The 27,641-nt window shown below is 43.0% G+C and overlaps 2 protein-coding genes across 5 annotated transcripts in view; one reads left to right on the top strand and one right to left on the bottom strand.

The window, feature by feature from the left end:
- The window catches only part of drd2a (dopamine receptor D2a), a 29,215-nt gene extending 10,536 nt beyond the window's left edge, over nt 1–18,679 (top strand). For 2 of the 4 annotated variants that reach the window (XM_024014118.1, XM_070433959.1), the window contains exons 2-8: nt 4,088–4,398; nt 13,599–13,708; nt 14,712–14,848; nt 15,409–15,611; nt 16,489–16,575; nt 16,810–17,191; nt 17,592–18,679. In XM_024014118.1, coding sequence (XP_023869886.1) covers nt 4,120–4,398; nt 13,599–13,708; nt 14,712–14,848; nt 15,409–15,611; nt 16,489–16,575; nt 16,810–17,191; nt 17,592–17,788 — 1,395 coding nt within the window. In that variant the 5' untranslated portion in view covers nt 4,088–4,119 and the 3' untranslated portion in view covers nt 17,789–18,679. Of the gene's footprint in view, nt 1–4,087; nt 4,399–13,598; nt 13,709–14,711; nt 14,849–15,408; nt 15,612–16,488; nt 16,576–16,806; nt 17,192–17,591 lie in introns of all 4 variants that reach the window. The other 2 variants (XM_070433961.1, XM_070433960.1) reach the window with 2 other exon arrangements.
- Nucleotides 18,680–24,913: 6,234 nt separating this feature from the next.
- The window catches only part of LOC111949676 (ankyrin repeat and protein kinase domain-containing protein 1), a 12,184-nt gene continuing 9,456 nt past the window's right edge, over nt 24,914–27,641 (bottom strand). Inside the window, exons 6-8 of the mRNA XM_023967027.2 lie at nt 25,947–26,044; nt 25,292–25,456; nt 24,914–25,021 (exon numbers count right to left, since the gene is read on the bottom strand). Of these exons, the coding sequence (XP_023822795.2) occupies nt 24,914–25,021; nt 25,292–25,456; nt 25,947–26,044 (371 nt within the window). The remainder of the gene's footprint in view (nt 25,022–25,291; nt 25,457–25,946; nt 26,045–27,641) is intronic.

The raw sequence follows: 27,641 nt of genomic DNA, 5'->3' as shown, positions 1-27,641 counted from the left end.
AGCAGTATATATGGAAAAATAAGATTAAACAAGAACAGGATGACTCTTGGCCAACCAAGATTTTTTGGTCGGGGACAGCCCTAATACAGGGTCAGTTCCAATACCATATTTACTATGTGCAGGGATACTGGAGTGATGTACTGTAAGTAAATATGTATAGGGGTAAGATGACTAGGCAACAGGATATAAGATAAAGAGAGTAGCAACAGCTTGTATGTGAGTTGGTGTGTGYGTGGAGTCAGTATAAAAATAAGTGCGTATTATGTGTGAGTGAGAAGATGGAGTGCGTGTGYGTGTGTGTAGGGCCCTGGGAGTGTGCATAGAGACAGTGCAAAATACTGAAATAAAAGGTCAATAAAGATACAAGGTTAACTCAGATAGTCAGTGTAGCTATTTTGTTTAGATCTGAAAGACGACTAATGACCTTTTAGATATGAGGGACTACGCTGTTCAGTTTTTTTTGTCTTTGGTGCGACTTGTGGAGAGCACCGTGKCATCAAGCACAATTGCAAATCGGATTTTCTTCCAACATTGCAAGACAATTGAGTGAGTTTTGATGTACGAGTTGCCAGAATGCTGGGTAGTTATTGTAGTTATTGAATTTGCATTGGGGAAAGTAGAAAAAACATGGCAAAGGGAAACTTTAAAAGTGAACAAAGGGAAAACCGTCTTAGAAAAGCTCCACTTTTAAAGGGAGATGTATTKTGGCAGCATGACTACATACACAAATTAAACTCTTTAGTAAAAAAATTCAATATCAATACGTTATTCACAAACCCATAGCAAACATCTCAAACAGGCTGAAGGCAACATTTTAAATACATGTATGTCATTCTCTGTTGCTAGCTGCTTCAGCTAGGGCTTTACCTACAAGCATGAGCTTCACCTGGGCCTCYTATGCAGACAGCTGAGTAGGAAAGTAGGCAAAGAACCCCACCAGAGACATGGCTTGTTGTTAGGAAAGAGCATCCCCACAACCTAATGAGGCAGTTGGAGGCTTGTTAACGTCCCCTTTCTCTTCTTCCTCCAACAGGCAGATGCTTCCCACATTACTTTATTTGAGTAGCTAGTTGCTAACATCAGTAGAACAACTACCTGGTTTCTGTTCTATTCTGATAGCATGTCTGGGCATGCCTAAAGTTAGGATTGTTTTTAGAAGGTTATTGGTTCCCAATGCTTACATTACAGTTTATGGATGGACATGTAATCTGAGTCAGTTCAACTGGTGTGAACTTTGATTGTTGTCTTCTTGAACCCATCTGGAGGTTCGTAAATATTTCGTTGGTAGGATTCTATCAAAAGTGCAGGCCTTTTATTCCTATGTCTTCTCACAAATATGGTCAAAATACAATTTTAGCTGTCAGTGTTTTGGAACGTTTACTGGCCTTTACTGGGCACACTTTGTGTCAATCGTGAGTAATGTGAAGCATTCATGTGAGCATTTTTCTTCCTCAACGTTTGCAGCATTCACCGATGTTAGCAACTCGAACAGGGTAAACAAACAATTGCCCCGGCTGTAAAATATGTGATGTGCAAATCTTTTCCGTAAACATTTCATCGGGGGATGAAGTGCTACTTCGCGTTCAACATATCAAAGGGAGGTTTGTCGATGTTACGCAACTGTCATTTTAATCACCCCCTCAAACATAGCCTTAAACAGTTCCTCGCCCATACCTGACCACCCGTACACAGGAATACCTCTTGGATCCGAATCAATTTGTGAGCCACACGCTTCTGGACCTTGGAAGAGGGTCATTGAAATTGCAGATCGCACTTTAGTTGGAGCCTGAGAAATGCTGAATTATTATCCCCGGATATCGGGGCCCCACTGTTTTAGAAAATGTCACGGGGAATTAATTTTGTATCTGGAACAGCTATTCTATTATTTTATTAACTCAATCAATTCTCTCTTTTTCAACATTTTTCGTTTAAATATTTTTTTTTTATCTGGGAAAAGTTCCAAACAGAAATAGATTCACATTTAGAGGGCAAGGATGGTAATTATTCTTAGGGATGTAACTATTGAAGGAAATAATTGCAGTAAGAAGATAAAGAAGAAGATAAAGGGAAGAGACACTGTAAGTGCTACTGTATGCAGGCCAGGGAGGGCTTTCTCTTCTCTGCACAGTAGAGGTACAATAACCCTGCTTAGAAAATGGCTAAATAATGACTACCTACCCAAAGCATGTCAGTAGGTAGTCAGACGGAGGCAAAATGGGTATATAATGACTATATAGGACAAGGGCGGACTGGAACCAGAAATCAACCCGGGCATTTCTAACACAACGGACCATTTTATTACTTGAGGCCCCCACAACTTTCAATTTTTTTCATTCTGCTGAGAGGAAAAAAAGCTCAGCCCATATGGCATTTGCCCTTACTGCCCTGCAGCCAATCCGTTTCTGTGAAAAAAGACTGCGCTCTGTGTTTGTTTATGCTCTACTGTGAACTTCAAATGTGCATGGGTCAAAGTGTGCGGAGGCTTCCCTCTCCACATTACCTACAATACTTATGTGTCAGTAGGTACTTGGACCGTGACAACAGATGCCAATCGAGGGTTCACAGCCTGTAATTGGCTAGTTGCCATCAATGATTTCGACCAAGCATCAAAGAGGCCTACGGCAGATAGCAGCTATTTTTTAATTTGTTTTCTATCACCGAATAAGATCAAACACTTTTACTCCAGATTGACAGAGGTGGTATCTACTGGAGGTTTCTCCAGTCTCAGACACTTGTATTCCACACACACACACACACACACACACACACACACACACACACACACACACACACACACACACACACACACACACACACCACACACACACACACACACACACACACACACACACACACACACACACACACACACCCAGCCAGCCAGCCAGCCAGCCAGCCAGCCAGCCAATCATCATCTTCCATCTAACCTTCAGTCAGCTGTGCTGCTATGGGAGTATGACGTAGGCTATGCAGGGCGTATTGATGCTTGTGGCTAGATGGGGGTTGTTGAGTGTTCATCCAGGTCTGCACTTCAGGGCAGGTCACCTGCTCATGGATGATGGAAGTGATGGTTATAAGGTCAGCTTATGATTGGATATGGAGTCATTTGATGTCATACAATGCCAGAGAGAAGACACTAATAACCTCTCAGTGAGCTGGCAGACAGGGAGATAATAGGCTATTGTGTAATGTGTGTTTCTTATAAAAGGTTTTCAGCAATACAGTTCAATAGAATGTATGATATTGTATCTCTGTGGTTTCCAGCCTGTGTTTTTGAATCATTCTGTAAATCCATGGATTGTCAATAGTCATATCTGACTTGGTTTATTCATTTGAGCTCCTAGTGGAGCATAAGGCCTCAATATCTGGTTATATCTTGACACAATACAAACTCCACTAGTTTCACCTGTATGACCTGCAGGAGTATCCCTCTGACTTAGCACACCCCGAGCTCGATGTGTATCTGAAACTTTGTATACGATTGGGAGATAGCTAGCCATTGCTCCTATCTCGCATCTTGGGATAAAGCGTACGTGATGCACAGCAGGTATAAGGATAAGGCTGGTACAGCCCCAGTGAGCACTGCAAGGACAACCAGTTCCAACACAAGCTTTCAGGACAGCAGTGAGAACAATCTCACATAAATAAAGAATTGGAGCGGGCAATAAATGAGCTCAGACAGCACAGGGCATCTGCAGGGTAAAGGCACAGGCCTGTGTCCCCGAGGCAATGCTTTCAGATAGGCAGGAGGCAGGAGCACGTGACGAAGGGAGCGAGAGAGGGGAGATAGAAAACCCCTAAAGAAAGTTCCTCGTGTACAGTGCACACCGTCGTAGACACAGACGGCATTCACACAGACACGAATGCTAGCACATGCACACACACACTCGCCAAAAGAACGCACACACACTCGCCAAAAGAACGCAGACACGCATAGAGAGAGAGAGATAAAGACAATCATGTAAATGCGCAATCATCAATAATGTATTTTAGCTGACACACACGCGCGCACACACACAAACACATGGCTCTTGTAATTAAAGCTGAATATGTAAATTCTCTCTCTTTTTCTTTGTGTCCATTTCAGGGCCCGTTCTCGGCCTTCGTCACTCACAGCTAATGGATGTCCTCACACAGTATGCCTACAATGAGAGTTTCTGGGACAATGGGAATGGGAGCTTCAATGACACGGAGAGTGGGCAGAAGCACCCGTACAATTACTATGCCATGCTCCTGACGCTGCTCATCCTCGTCATCGTCTTTGGCAATGTGTTGGTGTGCATGGCCGTGTCCAGGGAGAAGGCCCTCCAGTCCACCACCAATTACCTGATCGTCAGCCTGGCCGTGGCTGACCTGCTGGTGGCCACCTTGGTTATGCCCTGGGTGGTCTATCTGGAGGTAGGTTACCTACACACCCACGCATGCTCTTTCATTGGCAGAAAGGCTTGAAGCTAAAGATGCAGTGTGTTTTTTATTTAACCCCTACCTGGAGGTAGGCTACCTGTGCAGCCAGGCACCTTTGTCATTTCCTGAAAGGCTTAAAGGTGTAGTGTAGTTTACTTTTCCATGAAGTTGCACAGAAAATTGCGTAGGGCTACATTGTTGTACATAATAGGGCTACATTGTTGATCTGAAAAAGAATACATTCAAAGTACTTCTTTATTAATGGTCTGGTGTCTGTCATTGACGCATTTAGCATTATGCAAACAGAAGCCTAATTGTTTTGACAAGAAATTGTAAATGAAAGGATAAAGGCAATATATAAGTATATATAATATATAGTATATATAGTATATATATAATATATAAGTGCTGGAACAATGTGAATGCAATGTGTGTCTGTTTTCATTGTGTATCTTCTCCACATAACTGGTTAAAGATATTAATTTTAACTAAATTAATTCTAAATACATTTAAATATATATTTTTAAAAATGTACTTCATGGCTTTAAAGTGCACGAGAAATAGTAGCTCTGGCGTAAAAAAAAAAAAAAACACACGTCATCACGTTTTATGGTGCCAATTTACCACGCRATAAAATATTCACGTTTAAATCCATCAAACAGTTTTCCCTGTCAACAAGGACATATCTTGTAAGTAATTATGGTTCCAAGCAATGTAACTGTGGAATCTAATAGATAAGACTCAAGATGGCATCAGCATTAAATTGTGGGAAATAGCATTGCATATTATAACTGACAGTTTAACGAGTCACTCAATAAAAAAAGTAATCGCTCTAGCAAATAGGCTGTAGTGTTGATACTGTAGACAGGAGGTCAGATAATTAAGTTTGAGCAAAGTGAGGAAATTAATAAATTCACATCATGAAAATGAATGGCGCTGGGCTATCTAGCTTAGTATGTGGAGCAGCAGCACTGGCAATGTCAAAATGTAAAACGTATGTACTCATTCCCCAGCTATACTGTAGCTAGGCTAGACAACATCGGTGAATTATCATGTATTATTTTGTGATGTGACTTTTAAAACTGTCTTGTGTGATCTAGGTGTGTGCTGTGAAGAACCACGTAAGGTTGAATCAATGCCCAGTGACATTTGCGATGTAAAGCAGCAGAACGGTAGCCTTGGGCAGCAACACAATCAACCTCATTCAAGCAAATCAATTGAGAGCAGGACGTAGAACAGGTTTAGGATGTTATTTTTGACCATGGTCTTTGGCCAGTGAAATGAGAGGCCATCCAAGACTGCAGTGAAATAATCATCCTGTGTGTGTATCAATGAGCCTGCCTCCTGATTTTCCAGGGCTATCAAATTACACTAAAATCTATAGTCTGTCATGTGTTTTGGAGAAAAACTGTGACTTGATCCTTTCGTCTAGCATCGAAGAAAACCAGAATGATTCTCCTGTGTTTATATGGTGTACTTTCATTTTTACATACATTTTTTGTTGTTGTTGTCATTTAGCAGATGCTCTTATCCAGAGCGACTTACAGGAGCAATTAGGATTAACTGCCTTGCTCAAGGGCACATAGGCAGATTTTTCACCTAGTCGGCTCAAGGACTCGAACCTTCGGGTACTGGCCCAAAGCTCTAAACCGCTAGGCTACTTCTGACAAAAGGTTGAGAAATGCCACATACAGTAGGCTAACTCATTACACAACCTTTCCACAGTGACCCTCAGCTCTCTTCAAACAGGCCTCTCAATTGTATTACAAAGGATACCAAGTTTAAGGTCATGTGTCAACTAGTACACTCTTAACAAGAAGTTAAGGATATAACGAATGAGATTTGAAGGTTGGTTGTGCACGAATCCCATTCATTTTGTCTTGCAGACGAATAGTAGCATAACCAGCCTTTGGAAATGGCACAAATTAAAATGTGTGCCTCTTACACAGTAGGCTGCAGCTTGGCAACATTATAAGGGCTTATTGTTAACATGAGAAGAAGCACTGCCTTCAAGTGAAATGGGTGGATTTGCGTTTGTTTGGATGATTCACCCTCTTGAAAGGTTCGATTTCTAGCGGAGAAAAGAGATGTTATGTGGGATTATGCTTTGACACACCAAAAATAAGCACATTTTGCTATTACAATGTCATGTTCGGATTATCGTCCATCTCCCGGGAAACCATTGCAATTTGCTGCGAGACCCTTATCTATTTTTTTTTCTCTCATTTTGGTGAGATCTTGTTCAGGTAGTCCAATAACAAGCCKTGGTAATGTGCTGGTCACAGCCTGCTGCAGGAGCACTGTTGCCCTTTCTTGCTAAATGCTAAATTTGCATTAATTATGAATACGTTTCGCCTTTGTTCGACCATGCCAAATGTGGTATATTGAGAGCCTCTTCTTGGCATATGCTAGATGACCTTAGGTCTTGAGATGTTTATTGGCTTTGATGAGCAGCTGGGAAATATGCTTAGCCTCTCTCCTCCCAGCCAGCCTCACAGTGTGTTAAACAAAGTGTCTGTGCAGAAAGCAAATTAAATGTTGGCATTTCTGAGAAAGTGTGATATCTAATGAACAATCTCGACGCAAAATGAGAAAAACAAAAACACCAGGACCAAATGAGAAAATATGTATCGGGCCGCAGTCGGCATTAACATAGCAATTGGGTTTCGTGCCGTGTTGCATTTACGATGTCACCGATGTCAGGGCAGTCCTCCGCTAACATCACGGCGGAGGTAGATATACGTTTCCAATAAGCCCTTACCATGATCCATGATGTCTATGGGTGTTAGCCGTGAGCTCCATTCCCACGGGTTAGGGAGGAGTGTTAATCGGCCGATGTGTGGAGCCTGGTATAGAGGAGCTTTCATTAGGCTTGTCAGATCATTCTTTAATCACTGGCAGGGCTGCAGACAGACAACCAGGAGCAAAGACACAACCCTCTTCAAGCCCGAGCTTGGCATAATTGATAACRCACTGCCTCAGAACAGAGATTAATCAGACAGGTCTCTATGAGCCCAGCTTCGCAGCTCTGGCTGTTTAAAAAAAGAAAGAAAAAAAGAGAGAAAAAAAGGTGAGATGGGGATAACTCTGGGCTTGAMGACTCCAATAAAATTCAGTGAGAAACTGAGTGAGAGGCAAAGCACCACTGTCAGTAGTGGTGTAGGGGAAACGAGGATCTGCCACGATGGGCGGGCTTTGAAGCGCACCGTCAGTCATGCAGGGATGTTATCTAGTAGCTACACCACGGGAGCCYTGTTCTTGTGGAGAGTGGAGGTGGTTTGTTAATAGGAATGGGTTCATCAGGCTCTTGAGAATGAAGAAGAAGCATATGCTACTCGTTATACGTAAAAATCTTTCTCTCTCTGTTGTGAGTGGAAGGGTGAGGGCTTGGTGTGTGTGTTTGTAGCCAGAGGATGAGGCAAGGCAAACCTCTCGCTAAAATATGTCCAAAATAAGGCCAATGCGTTTCTATGGGCTTATTTTGGACCTAAGCTTGTCGCCTCTCTTCCCTCCTTTGGGACAACAACTCCCATGGTTAGGGCGGAGACATGTGCATCTCGTCATTATATACAGCTCTCTGGTGTAAATGGGAAGGTGCACACAGCACAGAAGGAGCGAAGGAGACGAGACTAAAAAGACAACATGAGAACAAGTGGACATAAAAGCTCATAATAAAATATTTAAAAACGAGATTCTTGCGATACAGGTATTTGGAATATTGCGCAAAAACATAAATTAGATTTAATCAAATTATTTTGATATATTGCCCAGCCCTATGCCATGGTTGACACAATAATAGGCAACTGTGCATTTTTATACATGAACCTAAGCATTATGGGATATTAATTGCTTAACTAACTCAGGAACCACACCTGTGTGGAAGCACCTGCTTTCAATGTACTTTCTGTCCTTCATTTACTCAAGTGTTTTCTTTATTTTGGCATCTCTCTCTCTCTCTCTCTCTCTCTCTTTCTTTTCTCTCTCTTCTCTTCCTCTCTTCTCTCTCTTCTCTCTCTTTCTCTCTCTTCTCTCTCTTACATATATACAGTGCATTCGGACAGTATTCAGACCCCTTGACTTTTTCAACATTGTCTTACATTACAGCCATATTCTAAAATGGCTTAAATTTTTTTTTTTCCTCATCAATCTACACACAATACTCCCTAATGACAAAGCAAAAACAGGTTTTTAGAAATTTTAGCAAATATATTACAAATAAAAGATCTCCCTCCGCTGAGACTGACCATCAGATGCAGGCACCATCAGCCCAATAAAATAAAAATACACTGAACAAAAATATAAACGCAACATGTAAAGTGTTTTTCCCATATTTCAAGACAAATAAAAAACCCCAGAAATGTTCCATAACCACAAAAATAGTATTTCTCTCAGATTTTGTGTACTTATTTGTTTCAATTCCTGTTAGTGAGCATTTCTCCTTTGCCAAGATAATCTATCCACCTGACAGGTGTGGCATATCAAAAAGCTGATCAAACAGCATGCTGGGGGCAATAAAAGGCCACTTTAAAATGTGCAGTTGTGTCACACAACACAATGTCACAGACGTCTCAAGTTTTGAGGGAGCATGCTGACTGCAGGAATGTCCACCAGAGCTGTTGACAGAGAATTGAATGTTCATTTCTTTACCATATTTACCATACCAAAACGACTCTAATGTCGTTTTGGAGAATTAAGGCTTAAGGAATTTATTTAAATTGACTGATTTCCTAATATGACACTAACTTAGAAACATCTTTGAAATTGTTGTATGTTGTGCTTATATTTTGTTCAGTATAAAAATCGAATTATTTAAATGTATGCCCATTCAATGTGCTTCACAAGTAATACAACAACGGATCTACTACCGGTGTGATCTTATAGCCTACCTCAATTTTTCAGATGTCCCAAACAACAATGCATTGGCAGGGCAATTGAAGCAAAGCAAATATGCAGTGATAATTCATTGAGCCTATAGCTTACTGCACAAACCTCATTGCTATAGTACTGTTTTTAATTGGTTAATGTTGCATACACTTACGTTTCTAAATCATGTTATAAAAAATCTGAGCCGTAGATCTCGGCTTGCATTTTGACTCAAAGGGATCTTGACTCAGAACAGGTTGGTGACCACTGTTCTAGAGTTTCTCTGTTAACACTATCAGCGTTTCCTTTACTGTGGCAATTGTGATCGAAATAATGCAATATTAGCCACTGTGAATGCAACATACCTAAACAAAATGAACTACGTGAGAGATTTTGTTGTAGGCAGAGTTCATAAGAGTAGGATTCTATTGCATTGACATGTACTACTCATCCCACACTCTACACAGACCTGTGCGGCATAAACAATCAGAGCTGCATTATGCATATATGCAATAGACCATTGCCAATATGGATCTATGACATTTACTTTGAACTGGACTGTGTTTACAGCATGAGTGGTGGGGGTGGATGCGCTTGTTTTTAGATCAAAGCGAGAGCTGCATGAATCCACGTGTTCACATTTTGTTCATATCCTTTGAAGTTAGTGAGTTATTAGCCCAGTTATAGATCATTTGTAATCAGCAATAGGGGTGTGATTGCTTCCTACAAGAGCACAAAAACATATACATTCTAGACATCTTTGAAAAGGGAGACAGGTAAAGAGCTTTTTATTTCTTAAGTGCGGCAGTGTATTTTGAGACAGTGTTGAATAAGATAAGTAGCCAATAGGCAGAGGGTAGCATAATTTGTCTGATTCTCTGTAATAATGGAATGGGAATAGTAATGCATTTTATTTTGCAAAGTGGTTTCTTGCATCAAACAACACAACAACATTTTCAGTCACCTTTAACCAAAGTGGTTAAAGAGGTTAATGTCAAGCCCTGCATGTTTTTGAAAAGTCTCATGGAATATAGGCCTACATTGAACATCACACATTGGCTACTACTGTAGGCTAAATGATAGAACAGCTATGTCCATGTTAAAATGCTATGCAATGTATTTTCTCCATTGTATTTGATGGAAGGCCACTCAAGTAGGTCTACATTATGATCAAATAGCCACAGTAGCCTACATGGCCACTATTAAAACTGTAACTTAAAGCGGGTGCAGCCTCAGTGTTCACAGTAAAACTGTAACTTAAAGCGGGTGCCAGCTCAGTGTTCACAGTAAAACTGTAACTTAAAGCGGGTGCAGCCTCAGTGTTCACAGTAAAACTTAAAGCGGGTGCAGCCTCAGTGTTCACAGTAAAACTGTAACTTAAAGCGGGTGCAGCCTCAGTGTTCACAGTAAACACACGCTGAAAGTTTCACCGAATTCTCACAAGTTCAAGTTTGCGCTCAGCTGACCTGAAATTTGCTCAGTGCCCGAAAAAAATGAAAGGGATTATTGGTTGGCACATTGCATTGGGGCAGGTGGCATTCTCTTGGCATCCACCAAACGCAGATTCGTACGTCAGACTGCCAGATGGTGAAGCGTGATTCATCACTCCAGAGAACGTGTTTCCACTGCTCCAGCCAACACTTGGCATTGCGCATGGTGATCTTAGGCTTGTGTGCGTCTGCTCGGCTATGGAAACCCATTTCATGAAGCTCCCAATGAACAGGTCTTGTGCTGATGTTGCTTCCAGAAGCAGTTAGGGAGTGTTGCAGGCGATTTGTACGCGCTACGCGCTTCAGGTCTCGGCGGTCCTGTTCTGTGGGCTTGTGAGGCCTACCACTTCGCAGCTAAGCCGTTGTTGCTCCTAGAAGTTTCCACTTAACAATAACAGCATTTACAGTTGACCGGGGCAGATCTAGTACAGCAGAAAATTGACAAACTGACTTGTTGGAAAGGTGGCATCCTATGACGGTGCCACGTTGAAAGTCGCTGAGCTCTTCATTAAGGCCATTCTACTACCAATCGTTGTCTATGGAGATGTTATACACCTGTTGCTGAATTAGCCACACCCACTCATTTGAAGGGGTGTCCACATACTTTTGTAGTGTAWATATACACTCAGTGGCCAGTTTATTAGGTATATCAGCCCGTTCATGAAAATGGTTTGCTCTTACAGACAGTGAGTCATGTGGCTTGCTATATAAAGCAGGCAGCCACACGTCAAGGCATTCRGTTACTGTTCGAATAAACGTTAGAATGGAGGGAACTRAGCGACTTTGAGCCTGGCATGATCGCCGGTGCCGTCTGCACCGGTTCCATTATTTCAGCCAGCATCCTCTGCTTTTCACACATGACAGCGTCAAGGGGTTTACCAAGAATCATGCAACAAACCAAAAACATCTAGTCAGCGGCAGTCCTGTGGGCCGAAAGTAGAATGACAAGAATTGTGCAGGCGGCAGGTAGCCTAGTGGTTAGAGTGTTGGACTAGTAACCGAAAGGTTGCAAGCTTGAATCCCCGAGCTGACAGGGTAAAAGACAAATCTGTCGTTCTGCCCCTGAACAAGGCAGTTAACCCACYGTTCCTCGGCCGTCATTGAAAATAAGAATTTGTTCTTAACTGACTTGCCTAGTTAAATAAAGGTAAAAAAAAACAMAAAAAAACAGGTGGGCCACAGACAGACAAATAACGGCACAGTAGTGTGCAGAACGGCATCTCGGGWCGCAAAACTCGTCGGTCCTTGTCACGGGTGGGCTATTGCAGCAGACRACCACACCGGSTTYYACTCYTATCAKCTAAAAACAAGAAGMAGMGGCTCCAGTGGGCACAAGATCACCAACACTGGACAATTGAGGAGTGGAAAAACATTGCCTGGTCTGACCAATCCCGGTTTCTGTGCGTCATGTTGATTGCAGAGTCAGGATTTGGAGTCCATAACCCCATCCTGCCAGGTGGCAACAATGGAGGCTGGTGGCGGTGGTGTGAGGAATGTTTTCCTGGCACACGTTAGGTCCCTTGATAGCAATTGAGCAACGTTTAAGTGCCACAGCGTATCTGAAAATAGCATCCATTCCAGAAGAATTCAGGCTGTTCAAATCTAATTTTATTTGTCACATGCTTCGTTAACAACAGATGTAGACTAACTGTGAAATGCTTACTTACGGGCCCTTCCCAACAATGCCGGAAAAAATAGTCGAGAAAATTGCATTTTCAGATGGATACACTGCTGCCATAAAGGGATGCACGTGATTGGCAATGATGTTCAGATATCCTGTGGCATTCAAACGTCGCTCCACTTTAATCAAAGGGTCCAATGTGTGTGCCATGAAAACACACATCATACCACCACCACTAGCCTGCTATGTTGACTCACAGCATGATGGATGCATGTACTCATGTGGTTTTCTCTATACCCTTGTCCTCCCGTCAGCGTGAAACAGCAGCAACCAGGATTCATCAGACCAGGCAATGTTTCTCCAATTCTCCAGTGTCCAGTGTTTTCGTTCCCGAGCCCACTGCAATCGCAGTTTCTTGTTTTCTGCTGAAAGAAGTGGAACTCTGTAAGGTCATCGGCTGCCATTCATATCAAGGTACGACGAGTTGTGCGTTCTTTTATGGGTCATTAGGCACCAATGTTTTACTGGACTGTCAGTTGACTAACTGTAGTCCGTCTGTTGCTCTGCCCAATTCGTGTCAGCCTCCTTTGTCCTTTTTCATCAATGACCCATTTTCAACCACGAGCCTGCCGCTGGCTGGATTACCTTTGGGTGGTGGACCATTCTTGATACACACGGGAAACTGTTGAGTGTGAAAAACCCAGCAGCGTTGCAGTTCTTGGCACACTCAAACCGGTGCGGCTGGCACCTACTACCATACCTCGTTCAAAGGCACTTTAATATTTTGTGTTAACCAAATGGCACAATGGCACACCTATACAATCCATGTCTCAATTGTCTCAAGGCTTAAAAATCTTTCTTTAACCTGACTCCTCCCCTTCAGCTACACTGATTAGATTGGATTTAAGGTGACATCAATAAGGGATAATAGCTTTCACCTGGATTCACCTGGTTAGTCTGTGCTGTGGAAAGAACAGTGTCTACATTATCTACAGTGTACACTGTTTTTTTTGATTGATTCCGATATAAGTGACAGGGAAATTGTGGTTAATGGAGCAGGCATTGGAAGATTCATGAGAACAGATGAAAATATCAGAAAATCTATTGAGAAACATGTAGGGTGGGATTTTTAATGTCTGACTGAACTGCAACTGAAAAATTGACCGTGCTTGAGGGAGATGAAACTGTTGTCTCTGAATTGTGGAACATCTTTCTTTCAGGTGGTGGGAGAGTGGAGGTTTAGTAAAATCCACTGTGACATCTTTGTCACCCTAGATGTCATGATGTGCACTGCAAGCATCCTCAATCTCTGTGCCATCAGCATTGATCGGTAAGTGCTCATGAAATTGTTGAATCTTGGCTGAAGGCAGGTGTCATTGTGGATTTGCAGTGAAAATCTTCCGATTGAAAATCTTTAAGAAAATTCAGTGGCGTCTGGGCCTAAAAGGCCTTCTTGCAAACCCATCTGGTACTTTCTATTGAATACCAATTCCATTATTTATGGACTATGCAGTATGCCACTTTCATTTTGCATGATTTTCCACTTCACTGATTTTTGTGTCACTCAAATGCCTGTACAGAACAAATATTCACCTTGGTTATGTGAATACTTAGCTCAGAGGTAATTTAAATATTTATTGAAGTGATTTGTATTTAAATACAAAATGTCTACATTTAGTATGTATGGAGAATATCTTTGAGTTGTTTATACTGCAGATGCTTATTTTAGGTTGTTAAGATAAGACTCATGCATGTTTCATAATTAAATCTGTACTATTGAATAAAGAGTAACCTTAATTCTAGAGTCCTTAATTGAAACAATAACAAAGTGGCCAACCGCCTCTGTTTTGGTCAACAGCTGATGGATGGGCCTGGAAATGTTACCACTGTCAAATTCATAGACAGAGCTATGGATGCAAGGACTGTCCATCCAAAATGATAGGGTTTTGAGGCTATATAGTGTTTGTTTACACGTACATTGTTTACAAACATTGGAGTAAAACGAGCTTATAGTTTGGGTTCTGTTTACCGACTAGCGTTTATGCACCTGTTACGGTAAACTATCATTTTTCTTTGCGTTTACTGCGCGTTAGTCGTCTCCCGTCAGAGTCCTCTCAGAGTCTACCCACCTTTTTTTCCTACCCCCACATCCCTGATGTCCCTACCAAGAGAATATAGAGAAAGGTGTTTGCTGTCCCTCCACGTCTAGTCTGCACAGTTGAAAAGCCATATTCAAATGTGGCATGATGTGTGTGTACTTGTCTGGCAGTTCGTCTAACCCTACGGTGTTTGTCCCTTGTCTTTCCCTCACCCTCTGCTTCCTTCCGCGACAGATACACAGCAGTCGCCATGCCCATGCTGTACAACACGCGCTACAGCTCCAGACGACGAGTCACTGTTATGATCTCGGTGGTGTGGGTTCTGTCCTTTGCGATATCATGCCCCCTGTTGTTCGGCCTCAATAACACAGGTAATAGCAGGAACTGTGGGCTACCTTGCTCCGTTGCACTGTGATCTTTGCTATTGCTCAGTGCTCCCGCAGTATTTAGGCTTTTATGGGACTAAGGAGTAGACTCCGTATGACAATGATAGGTGATACTAAATTGTATGACTGCTGTGAATGGGGCAAACAGTGTGGTGGTTAGTTTGAATGCTCCTTTTTCATACACATTGTATATTAATCCAAAACGGCCCTTTTAGGCGTTATGCACTGTATTGACCAACTCAGTGGCCTTATGGTTAGTGTCCATATTGAGATTGAAAGGTGGAGTGATTGATCCTCGGCCTTAGTCATACTAAAGCCTATATAAGCGCTTGGCACTCAGAATTAAGGAGGTACATTGGGGATACGACTCTGCAATAGACTAGCGTCCTGTCCAGGGGTTGTACTCGTACATCAAGCTGCGTCATGCTACAGAGAATGGCTCCTGCTCCAACGAGCTGTTCCTGCTCGCTCGTGCAAGGCTACTGGTTTGACTGGTGTTGTTGTTTTCTGTATTGACCGGCGCGCCATTTTGTTTTCCTCCCTAGCGACTCGCGATGAGTCCCTGTGCATCATCGCCAACCCGGCCTTTGTGGTGTACTCCTCCATTGTGTCCTTCTACATTCCCTTCATCATCACTCTGCTGGTCTACGTGCAGATTTATGTGGTGCTTCGCAAGCGGCGGAAACGGGTGAACACAAAGCGCTCGTGTCAAGGGACAGGCGACCGCGACACAGGCACCACGTTAAAGGTGACTAGGGTGCAAGTCATGTTTTTCAAAAATGAGAAGTGCTTGACACACTTAGGAGAGACAATTCAACGAAATCCATTGTCAACAATGTGTCATGTGTTTTTGGAGAATGGAATCAAACATGAGGAAGCTAAATATTGTCCATAAAGTGCTTGCTATTCCCAGAAATGAGAGGCCGCACACACAGATAATGATTTTGTGTGAGGGGGCAAGAGAAACACACTACATAGAATTCTAGCCAGGATTGAAAAGGGCACACGCAATTATCCTAAGGCGTTTTAAAAGGGTTCTCTTCGCGTATTGAGAATATTAGCAACATATTCTGCTGTAATTGGTCATTTCACACGACAAATCCCACCATTGTACATTGGCCTACTAGATTGGCAGGAGAGCTGAAATGCAACAGTAATTATGATGTACCTGTTCGTGACCTTTTCCTTTTCTGGATATTGATTTGAGTGACATTAATGCGGATCAATACAGGAAAAGAAGCCGTGTTTCTCTACATTGCTCATGTACACGCATACCTTTTGTCTTGGTGTGGGGAAGGGAGAGAGCAAATAAAATGCATTCAGAACGTACTAGGCAATTGCAAGGCAAATAGTCCTCATCACTTTTATACTGTGAGTCAATCAACTATTTCTGAAACAATATTGTCAATTTAAGTCTGACTTTTTATTTCCGCGCTATTGAGTGTTATGGAGGTAATGATTCGAATGGGAATCAAATAACGGCGTACGCTCAATAGAATTACAATTGGTTTTGTTTATTGTTAATTGTTCTTTAGAATTGTGCCCTCGAAAAAGAGCGACTCGGAGACCATTTGGTGCCTGTGCAGTGACTGTGTGCTAGCTTCTCTCCCCTGTTGTTGTTTCAGGAGAAGTGCAGTCACCCAGGAGATGTGAGGCTGTGCACTGTGATTGTGAAACCTAATGGGAGCTTTCCTGTCAACAAGAAAAAAGTGGTGTGTCAAGTATTTGTTGTGCTATTTTTACAGAGTAACTCTCAGAAGGGAATGTCTTTACTTTCAAAGGCAGTTAACAAGGTGTCACCGCTATTGTTCCCATTTCTCCCTGTAAGCAAGCTATAGAAGTTACTGCTACATTACTACTACTACTACTGCTACTGCTGCTGCTATTACTACTACTACTACTACTACTACTGCTGCTTTAACATTGTTGTTGATCTCTGTCAGCAGATCTTCATCAAAGAGGTGGCCCACGAAGGGGATGACATAGAGTTGGACGAGATGACCGACTGCAACCCTCAGAAACAGAAGAATGTGGACAATGCCACCGCCACGCCTGTCAGCCACCAGCTCCTCCCGCCAACCAAGGCCAACGCCCGCCGCACCTCCGTGCCCCCCTCCCCGCCTGAGACCTCCATCAAAGTGGAGAAGAACGGCGACTCGAAGGACATACTGGCCRAGGTGCCCAAAGTGGCTAAAGCGTTTCAGACCGAGGCCTTACCCAACGGCAAAACCCAGACGTCTATCAAGCAGCAACCCGCTCTCATGAGTAAGAGGAAGATCTCCCAACAGAAGGAAAAGAAAGCCACTCARATGYTAGCYATAGTCCTTGGTAAGTTGTTAACATGAATACCACGTTGAATGTTTGAAAGTACTGTTTGAACTTTTCAGGAGAGAGGAGGGATACAAACATTGGGGTAAAGTCTATTTTAYTTTCACACGTCATAAGCAAYAAGACAACTCAATAAAATGTAGCTGATATCTTTATTTTACTAGCTGTAGTTTTCTGATGGCCKGYATAGGCATATTGTATTCACTTAGTSATCTTTAACCCGAAAATAGCTTACAGGCAGAAAGTCAGACGAGGAAACCTTTTTTATTTTCATTGAGGAGGAATAAATATTTATCAAGTTTATCTTCAGGACATGATTCAATGTTCATATCAATCCAGGAACATGGTACTAGCTGGTTTCTCCGATTTTTTTTCTCACATTTTGTCTCTCTCTTTTCAGGTGTGTTTATCATATGCTGGCTACCTTTTTTCATCACTCATATATTGAACACCCACTGCACCACGTGCRAGGTTCCTGCGGAGATGTATAACGCGTTCACGTGGCTGGGGTATGTGAACAGTGCGGTGAACCCCATCATATACACCACTTTCAATATAGAGTTCAGAAAAGCGTTCATCAAGATCCTGCATTGCTAAGGTTGGCATTTGAGAAGGGAGCTGGAATGAAGAGAAGCGTCACTTATAGCCTACTAAAATATACCTCATCCACGTGAGGACAGTGCACATGACCATTAAGCTCAGTGATGATCTTTGACAAATGGAGAGACTAAGTAAATGCCACACATGAAGTCTCGGGGACTTTTGCGGATTATTCGGTGGACTCATGTTCTCCCACATGAATGTATATCGAGGAGTAACATCTTTATCAATGAACTGTTTCTTGGAAATGTCATATTGGTCTTAACCATCGTGCTTGTCACTTTAAGAGCCATCCATGTAAAGAAAACACAAGAAGATGTTAAAAAAAAAAAATACTAAAGCAAGCCACCTATTTAATCTGTGCATATGATGTCTTTTGACAATGGCTGAATCCTGCAAAAGAACAACTAGATATCAGCAAATCAGTGTTCATCTCAGTATTAAACCTGATAATATTAAACTGGTCATCCATGAGCTCTGCATCTTTAAACCACCCACAGAATGGAATGTGTGTTACATAGTGATGAAACATTTTGACTCATCGTTTTTTCTCACTGCTCCGCTTGGCAAGAGAGGCAGCCGCACATTTGTGATAAATTGAATTATTATTAATAATAGTATGATTATTGTTATTATTATTATTATACAAAAACCCTCTGCAGCCACCACTGGTCAATTGTTCCTATCTGGCTCGGAAGGACCATGAATAAGGTTTTTGTACAATTATGATTTAAATTTCCTGTAGATGCTTTTTATAAACACATTCTATGTGATTATATGCCTGCAATGAAAATGTGATGCATGTTACATTGCTCCTTTACATGGATTCTCATGAAATGTAAGTTTAAAAAAAAAAAGTGAAAATGTCCAATAAATTGAGTTATGAGACATGTGCTGTGCCATGTAAATGTCTTATTCTTTGATACTCTACATACTGTTTATATACTGTAATACTGTGTAAATAACTAATACAATAGTACAATGCAAAACTTTATACCACTACTAGGCTGAATACTCTATTATAATTGGTCGAGAGGGTGTTGATTATTTTCTTGGTAATACACTGCAAAAAATGATATGGCAATAAAGTAGTTCCAACAAAGAGGTGTAATGGGTTCGCACTCAAAAATATGTTGTATAAAGCGTTTTTTTTTACTGCATCAGGATAAGCATGCACAGACGTTTTGGCTTTACAGCCTTCTTCAGTGTGTAGGTACAATTTTCTTTCATTCAAAACAGCATTTGTAAAAAATGTATATATATATATTAAAAGGGCCTCACGCCATTCCATATCAATGTTTTCTGTAAATTATTTTGATTGTTCTCTGTGCAGGAAACCGCAGTGGGGCACACTAAACATGTTTGACTATTTCTTGATTTCCATTATAATGAAAAATCGGATACTATATATCCAGTTGAAAAAGACAAATCGACAACAAGTCTTTAGAGTTAATGCACTTTAGGCCCTGCCTATGGTTTATGTGGTATGATACAGCTTGATGTACAGGCCCCATCGCTTAGGATATTATAATGTCATTAGCCCCATGGTAACCATTATCAGAGAATGTGGTTCGAGTCTCTCAACAGAAGATCAAAGCCATAGGCTCTGATGACTGAGCAAAAATACTTATGTCTTCCGTGTCAAAGGGATGCCACATCCCCGATTCATATGTCATCTTAAACACTCTTCGTGGATTTTCTGCCCCCCAGTTACCTGTTTTGACATATCGAGTACCTCATCACTATCCAATGAGATGCCTCCCCACTTCACTGAAAGTATACCCTGGCTGTCTGGCCTGATACCACCAACAATGGCAAAGAATAGAGCTATAGTAGCTTTCACATACAGAACCCCATTATTGTACAGGTAGGATAGTATGCCAATTACCAGATCCAAATGTACTTACAGTACAATGTGTGCATACACTTTTAGAATGTCTTTGTCATCCCTGTGGGACTTAAAYCCATGACATTGGCATTGATGGTTTTTTTTCCTGACCAAGTGATGTGCTTTTGTATACCTTGTCTGAATTTGTTTGGCATTCGGACACATTCTGATGTCGCAGTATACGTCTCATCACAGGCCCCTGTGTTACAATGGGAACGTTGATTTACACTTCAGCCATGGCTCCTGTGTGCCTGAGCCATTTGAGAATGTACCTCTCTCTTTCCTCATCCTTGCTCTGTAGCGAGCTTCCTTTCAGAAACGGTTTTAAACACTAGACGTTTCCTACAACCGCCATCCAACCCCTGGCATTCCCCATTCCCCAGAGCCCCAACTCAAACAGCACCCTGAGTCTTCAAAATCCTGTTCTTCAGATGCTGTATCACCTTCAATGACCCCAATACCAACCATACACGTACTATCCCCAGTCACTGTCAATCTGAATGTCCTCGCCTCCATCCGTGATGATGACACAGTCAGGCCCCCACAGTGTTGTCTACACTTTAAGGAACTGCCTGTGACATTGATTCTCCTCAAGTTTCCTTCATATCAACTGCAACTTTTGACAAGCACTTACCTCGAGGGACAACTGGAAACACTGCATAATCTCTGCACCGCTCTAATGCAAACCATCAGTGGAGGACAGGGATTGGCCTCCTTCCAGTGTATATCCCTCTTCCTCTGATCTCTGAAGCGACTTTTCTCCTTTTCCTCGCCTGCTATCACCCTAAGGCTTGCCTGGGCCCCGGTGATTGGCATGTTTAAATAAGGTAGTAGTGGTGGTGTGTGATCCAACACTGGGGCCCTTTAATGAACTGAGCGAAGATGGCTTGCCAGACACTGCATTATTGAAAAGTTTCCACACCCGAGCTGTGATCAGGCGGCCTGAAAGCCTCTTAATGGACTTGGTGTCAGAGCTTCCAACGTGATTGTTAGATCATCAGCCATTGCCATTTACCTCCAGCGTGAGCTGTGAAGTCGTGCCACTCCCGACGAGTGATTTCTGTGCTGCGGGGAGCATGGTGGATGGATGATTGCCTGTCAGAGACGGAGCATCCTGGTTACTGCGTTGTGGAACTCAAACCTAACAGGATGTTTTGTACTGCGACTGACTTCACCTCTCTGTCTCGTCTCTCCTCATTAACTGAAGAGCACATGTCTACATCTCTGGAGTTAGATCCAGTTCAGACCAGTTCATTAGTAATGATGGCCTAGACATGACTTTACAACGACAGGGTTAGACAGGGTTAGCTGAAATATTAGAGTAGATATATAGAGATATAACAGTGATATAGGCCCAGCTCGCTCTTCAGAAAAACACTAAAGATTACTTAAGGCTACTGTGCATGGCAAGTGACAAAAATTGAGTGGATACATTTCTCATCACACTGTACGTATCAATCTTAGTCGGCCAGGATCCCAGGACATAATCTTGGGAATGTTTTTATCACTGTTTTCTATCAGTAATGATAAATGGTGTTTACTACCTGGACTTTTAGGATTGTTATTGTACTGTCTTCCTGACAGAGATGGCACAGATTAAAACGTAATAAAAACAACAGAGATATTAAATACAGAAAACACTGAAATATATAAATACAGACTTTTTTCTCTCCCAAAAACCAATTATTTCTACTGCTGTATGCATTCACATTTTATTGAGTCACGGCATAAGCCGCATTTAATATTTATTTGGAAGACTTTCCTCAATATTTTACCACAAGTTGCATGGTGGAGACAAAAAGTAAACGAGAGGTGATGTCTAAAGCAACAGAACTGTAATGGTATGGCGCTGCACATTTCGGCTATTTGAGAGTTTTCAGAGTCTGAGATGGTTGGCCCAAGGTGGTCAATTCCATTAGGAGGAATACTGTTGCAGTTCATCCAGAAATCAATTTACTGGATACAGMTATCCTGAGAGAGGTGTAACTTTCGTCATTAGAATTGCGCTCTATTCTGGACTACTGCTGTAAAGTCTAAAGGGTTTCAAGAGAAGCCCACTAGCAAATGGGTCTACAATGCCTTCGGAAAGTGTTCAGACCCCTTGACTTTTTTCACATGCTGTATTACATTTCACAAATGTATTACATCGTTTTTTTCCCCCTCATCAATCTACACACAATACCCCATAATGACAAAGCAAAGGACCTCAGACTGGGGCAACAGGTTTTTCAAATGTTTTGCTAATTTATAAATAAATACAAATCTGAAATATCACATTTACATAAGTATTCAGACCCTTTACAGCCTCGAGTCTTCTTGGGTATGACACTACAAGCTTGGCACACCAGCGTTTGGGGGAGTTTCTCGCATTCTTCTCTGCAGATCCTCTCCTTGTCAGGTTGGATGGGGAGCGTTGCTGCACAGCTATATTCAGGTGTTTCCAAGTCTCTCCAGCTCTGGCTGGGCCACTCAAGTACATTCAGAGACTTGTCCCGAAGCCACTCCTGTATTGTCTTATCTGTGTGCTTAGGGTCATTGTCCTGTTGGAAGGTGAACCTTTGCCCCAGTCTGAGGTCCTGAGCGTTCTGGAGCAGGTTTTTATCAATGATCTCTCTGTACTTTGCTCCGTTCATCTTTCCTTCGATCCTGACTAGTCTCCCAGTCCCTGCCGCTGAAAAACATTGAGTTGAGAAACATTGAGAAAAACATCCCAACAGCATGATGCTGCCACCACCATGCTTCACCGTAGGGATGGTGCCAGGTTTCTTCCAGGCGTGACGCTTGGCATTCAGGCCAAAGAGTTCAATCTTGGTTTCATCAGGCCAGAGAATTTTGTTTCTCATGGTTTGAGAGTCTTTAGTAAACTCCAAGCGGGCTGTCATGTGCCTTACTGAGGAGTGGCTTCCGTCTGGTCACTCTACCACAAAGGCCTGATTGGCTGAGTGCTGCATAGATGGTTGTCCTTCTGGAAGGTTCTCCCATCTCCATAGAGGAACTCTGGAGCTCTGTCAGAGTGACCATCAGGTTCTTGGTCACCTCCCTGACAAAGACCCTTCTCCCCCGATTGTTCAGTTTGGCCGGGTGGCCAGCTCCAGGAAGAGTCTTGCTGCTTTCAAACTTCTTCCATTTAAGAGGAACTGGTCCAGATTTGAATTTGAGAGGCCCGAGTGGCGCAGCGGTCCAAGGCACTGCATCTCAATGCAAGAAGTATCACTGCAGTCCCTGGTTCAAATCCAGGTTGCATCACATCTGGCTGTGATTGGGAGTCCCATAGGGCGGTGCACAATTGGCCCAGCATTGTCCTGGGTAGGCTGTCATTGTAAATAAGAATTTGTTCTTAGCTGACTTGTGCAGTTAAATAAATCAAAAATGTATTAAAAGAATGATGGAGGCCACTGTGTTCTTGGGGACCTTCAATGCTGAAGAAATATTTTGATACCCTTCGCAAGATCTGTGCCTCGACACAATCCTGTCTCGGAGCTCTACGGACAATTCCTTCAACCTCATGGCTTGGTTTTTGCTCTGACATGCACTGCCAACTGTGGGACCTTACATAGACAGGTGTGTGCCTTTCCAAATAATGTCCAATCAATTGATTTTACCACAGGTGGACTCCAATCAAGTTGTCGAAACATCTCAAGGATGATAAATGGAAACTCAATTTCGAGTTTCATAGCAAAGGGTTTGAATACTTATTAAATAAGGTGTTTCTGTTTTTCTAAAAACCTGTTTTTAAAAAAGTCAAGGGGTCTGAATACTTTCCGAAGGCATTGTATACCCCTCAAATTCAAATCTGGACCAGTTCCTCTGCATTTTTTTCATTATTTTCCTCTAATCAGGGACTGATTTAGACCTGGGACACCAGGTGGGTGCAATTAATTTTCAGGTAGAACAGAAAAACAGCAGTATTTCAGACATCGTAGTGTGATTTGAATACCCCTTTCAAATCAAATCAAATTGTATTGGTCACATACACATGGTTAGCAGATGTTATTGCGAGTGTAGCGAAATGCTTGTGCTTCTAGTTCCGACAGTGCAGCATTATCTAACAAGTAATCTAACAATTCCACAACAACTACCTAAAACACACAAATCTAAGTAAAGGAATGGAATAAGAATATATACATATAAATATATGGATGAGCAATGACCGAACGGCATATCAATCAATCAATCAATCAAATGTATTTATAAAGCCCTTTCTACATCAGTCGATGTCACAAAGTGCTGTACAGAAACCCAGCCTAAAACCCCAAACAGCAAGCAATGCAGATATAGAAGCACGGTGGCTAGGAAAAACTCTCTATAAAGGCCAGAACCTAGGAAGAAACCTAGAGAGGAACCAGGCTCTAAGGGGTGGCCAAGATGTTCAAACGTTCATAGATGACCAGCGGGGTCAGATAATAATAATCACAGTGGTTGTAGAGGGTGCAACAGGTCAGCACCTCAGGAGTAAATGTCAGTTGGCTTTTCATCATTCAGAGTTAGAGACAGCAGGTGCGGTAGAGAGAGAGTCCAAAACAGCAGGTCCGGGACAAGGTAGCACGTCCAGTGAACAGGTCAAGGTGCCATAGCCGGAGGGAGAACAGTTGAAACTGGAGCAGCATTATGACCAGGTGGACTGGGGACAGCAGTCCTGAGGCATGGTCCTAGGGCTCTGGTCCTCCGAGAGAGAGAAAGAAAGAATTAGAGCGAGCATACTTAAATTCACACAGGACACCGGATAAGACATGAGAAATACTCCAGATATAACAGACTGACCCTAGCCCCCTGACAGGTAAACTATTGCAGCATAAATACTGGAGGCTGAGACAGGAGGGGTTGGGAGACACTGTGGCCCTGTCCGATGATACCCCCGGACAGGGCCAAACAGGCAGGATATAACACCACCCACTTTGCCAATGCACAGCCYCCACACCACTAGAGGGACATCTTCAACCACCAACCTACTACCCTGAGACAAGGCCGAGTATAGCCCACGAAGTCATCCCCCACGGCACGAACGGGGCAAGATGCAATAGATTATATAAAATACAGTATATACATATGAGATGAGTAATGCAAGATATGTTACCATTATTAAAGTGACTAGTGATCCATTTATTAAAGTGGCCAATAATTTCAAGTCTGTATATAGACAGCAGCCTCACTGTGTTAGTGATGGCTGTTTAACAGCCGGCTTTGAGATAGAAGCCATTTTTCAGTCTCTCGGTCCCAGCTTTGATGCATCTTTACTAACCTCGCCTTCTGGATGATAGCGGGGTGAACAAGCAGTGGCTGGGGTGGTTGTTGACCTTGATGATCTTTTTGGCTTTCCTGTGACATCGGGCGCCGTAGGTGTCCTGGAAGGCCGCTAGTTTGCCCCCGGTAATGCCTTGTGCAGACCGCACCACTCTCTGGAGAGCCTTGCGGTTGTGGGCGGTGCAGTTGCCGTACCAGGCAGTGATACAGCCCGACAGGATGCTTTGAATTGTGCATCTATAAAAATGTATGAGGGTTTTAGTTGACAAGCCAAATTTCTTCAGCCTCCTGAGGATGAAGAGGCGCTGTTGCGCCTTCTTCATCACACTGTCTGTGTGGGTGGACCATTTCAGTTTGTCCGTGATGTGTACCCTGAGGAACTTTCCACCTTCTCCACTGCTGTCCTGTCCATTTTGCACAGGGGGGTACTCCCTCTGCTGTTTCCTGAAGTCCACGATCATCTTCTTTGTTTTGTTGAAGTTGAGTGAGAGGTTGTTTTCCTGACACCACACTTTGAGTGCCCTCACCTCCTCACACTGCACAGGGTGGGGTTGAGGACCAGGGCCTCAAACTGAATGATGAGTTTGGAGGGTACTATGGTGTTGAATGCTGAGCTGTAGTCAATGAACAGCATTCTTACATAGGTATTCCTCTTGTCCAGATGGGATAGGGCAGTGTGCAGTGTGATGGCGATTGCATCGTCTGTGGACCTATTGGGGTGGTACGCAAATTGAAGTGGGTCTAGGGTGACAGGTAAGGTGGAGGTGATATGATCCTTGACTAGTCTCTCAAAGCACTTCATGATGACAGAAGTGAGTGCTACGGGGCGATAGTCATTTAGTTTAGTTACCTTTGCCTTCTTGGGCACAGGAACAATGGTGGCCATCTTGAAGCATGTGGGGACAGCAGACTGGGATAGAGAGAGATTGAATATGTCCATAAACACACCAGCCAGCTGATCTGCACATGCTCTGAGGATGGGCCGGCAGCCTTGTGAGGGTTAACACGTGTACATGTCTTACTCACGTTGGCAATGGAGAAGGAGAAACCACAGTCCTTGGTAGCGGGCCACGTCGGTGGCACTGTTATATCCTCAAAGAGGGCAAAGAAGGTGTTATGTTTGTCTGGAAGCAAGACGTCGGTGTCCGTGACGTGGCTGGTTTTCTTTTTGTTGGTTTCCGTGACGTGGCTGGTTTTCTTTTTGTAGTCCGTGATTGTCTGTAGACCCTGCCACATACGTCTCGTGTCTGAGCCGTTGAATTGCGACTTCACATTGTCTCTATACTGACATTTCACTTGTTTGATCGCCTTGCGGAGGGAATAACTACACTGTTTGTATTTGGCCGTATTCCCAGTCAACTTTCCATGGTTAAATGCGGTGGTTCGTGCTTTCAGTTAGGTGCGAATGACGCCATCTATCCATGGTTCCTGGTTAGGGTAGGTTTTAATAGTCACAGTATGCACTTCCTTATAAACTCACACACCGAATCAACGTATAAATCTTTATTATTCTCTGAGGCTATCCAGAACATGTCCCAGTCCACGTGATCAAAACAATCTTGAAGCGTGGATTCCGATTGGTCAGACCAGTGTTTGAATAGTCCTTGTCACGGGTACATCTTGTCTGAGTTTCTGCCTATAGGAAGGGAGGAGCAAAATGGAGTCGTGATCAGATTTGCCGAAGGGAGGGCTGAGGAGGGCTTTGCAGAAGTTAGAGTAGCAGTGATCCAGAGTTTTGCCAGCGCAAGTACTACAATCAATATACCGGTAGAATTTAGGTAGCCTTGTTGTCAAATTTGTTTTGTTAAAATCCCCAGCTACAATAAATGCAGCCTCAGGATATATGGTTTCCAGTTTGCATAAAGTCTAGTGAAGTTCCTTGAGGGACGTCGTGGTATCGGCTTGAGGGRGATATACACAGCTGTGACAATAACCGACGAGAATTCTCTTGAGAGATAATACGGTCGGCATTTGATTGTGAGGAATTCTAGGTCAGGTGAACAAAAGGACTTGAGTTCCTGTATGTTGTTACAATTACACCATGAGTCGTTAATCATGAAACATACACCCCCGCCCTTCTTTTTCCCGGAGAGATTTATTTCTGTCGGCGCGACACGACGCACAAAGAATCCCGGTGGCTGTACCGACTCTGACAACATATCCCGAGAGAGCCATGTTTCTGTGAAACAGAGTATGTTGCAATCCCTGATGTCTCTCTGTAAAGCAACCCTTGCCCTAATTTCATCTACCTTGTTATCTAGAGACTGGACATTAGCAAGTAATATACTCGGAGGTGGTGGGTGGTGTGTGCGCCTCCGAAGTCTGACCAGAAGGCCGCTCCGTTGACCTCTTCTGTTCAGATTCCCAGGGTAGTTCAGACAAAGGATCCGCCCCGGGAAACTTGTATTCCTGGTCGTAGTGCTGGTAAGTTGACGTCGCTCTGATATCCATCCCGGCTGTATGTAGTAACACTTAAGATGTTCCAGGCTAACAATGTAATGAAATAACACATTAAAAAACAAAAGGCAGTGGTCTAGGGCACTGCATCGCAGCGCTAGCTGCGCCACCAGAGACTCTGGGTTCGCGCCCAGGCTCTGTCGCAGCCGGCCGCGACGGGGAGGTCCGTGGAGCGACGCACAATTGGCCTAGCGTCGTCCGGGTTAGGGAGGGTTTGGCCGGTAGGGATATCCTTGTCTCATCGCGCACCAGTGACTCCTGTGG

The sequence above is a fragment of the Salvelinus sp. IW2-2015 genome, linkage group LG22, assembly GCF_002910315.2.
Source record: "Salvelinus sp. IW2-2015 linkage group LG22, ASM291031v2, whole genome shotgun sequence".
Taxonomy (NCBI): Eukaryota; Metazoa; Chordata; class Actinopteri; order Salmoniformes; family Salmonidae; genus Salvelinus; species Salvelinus sp. IW2-2015.
This window is presented reverse-complemented; position numbering and strand designations above follow the sequence as displayed.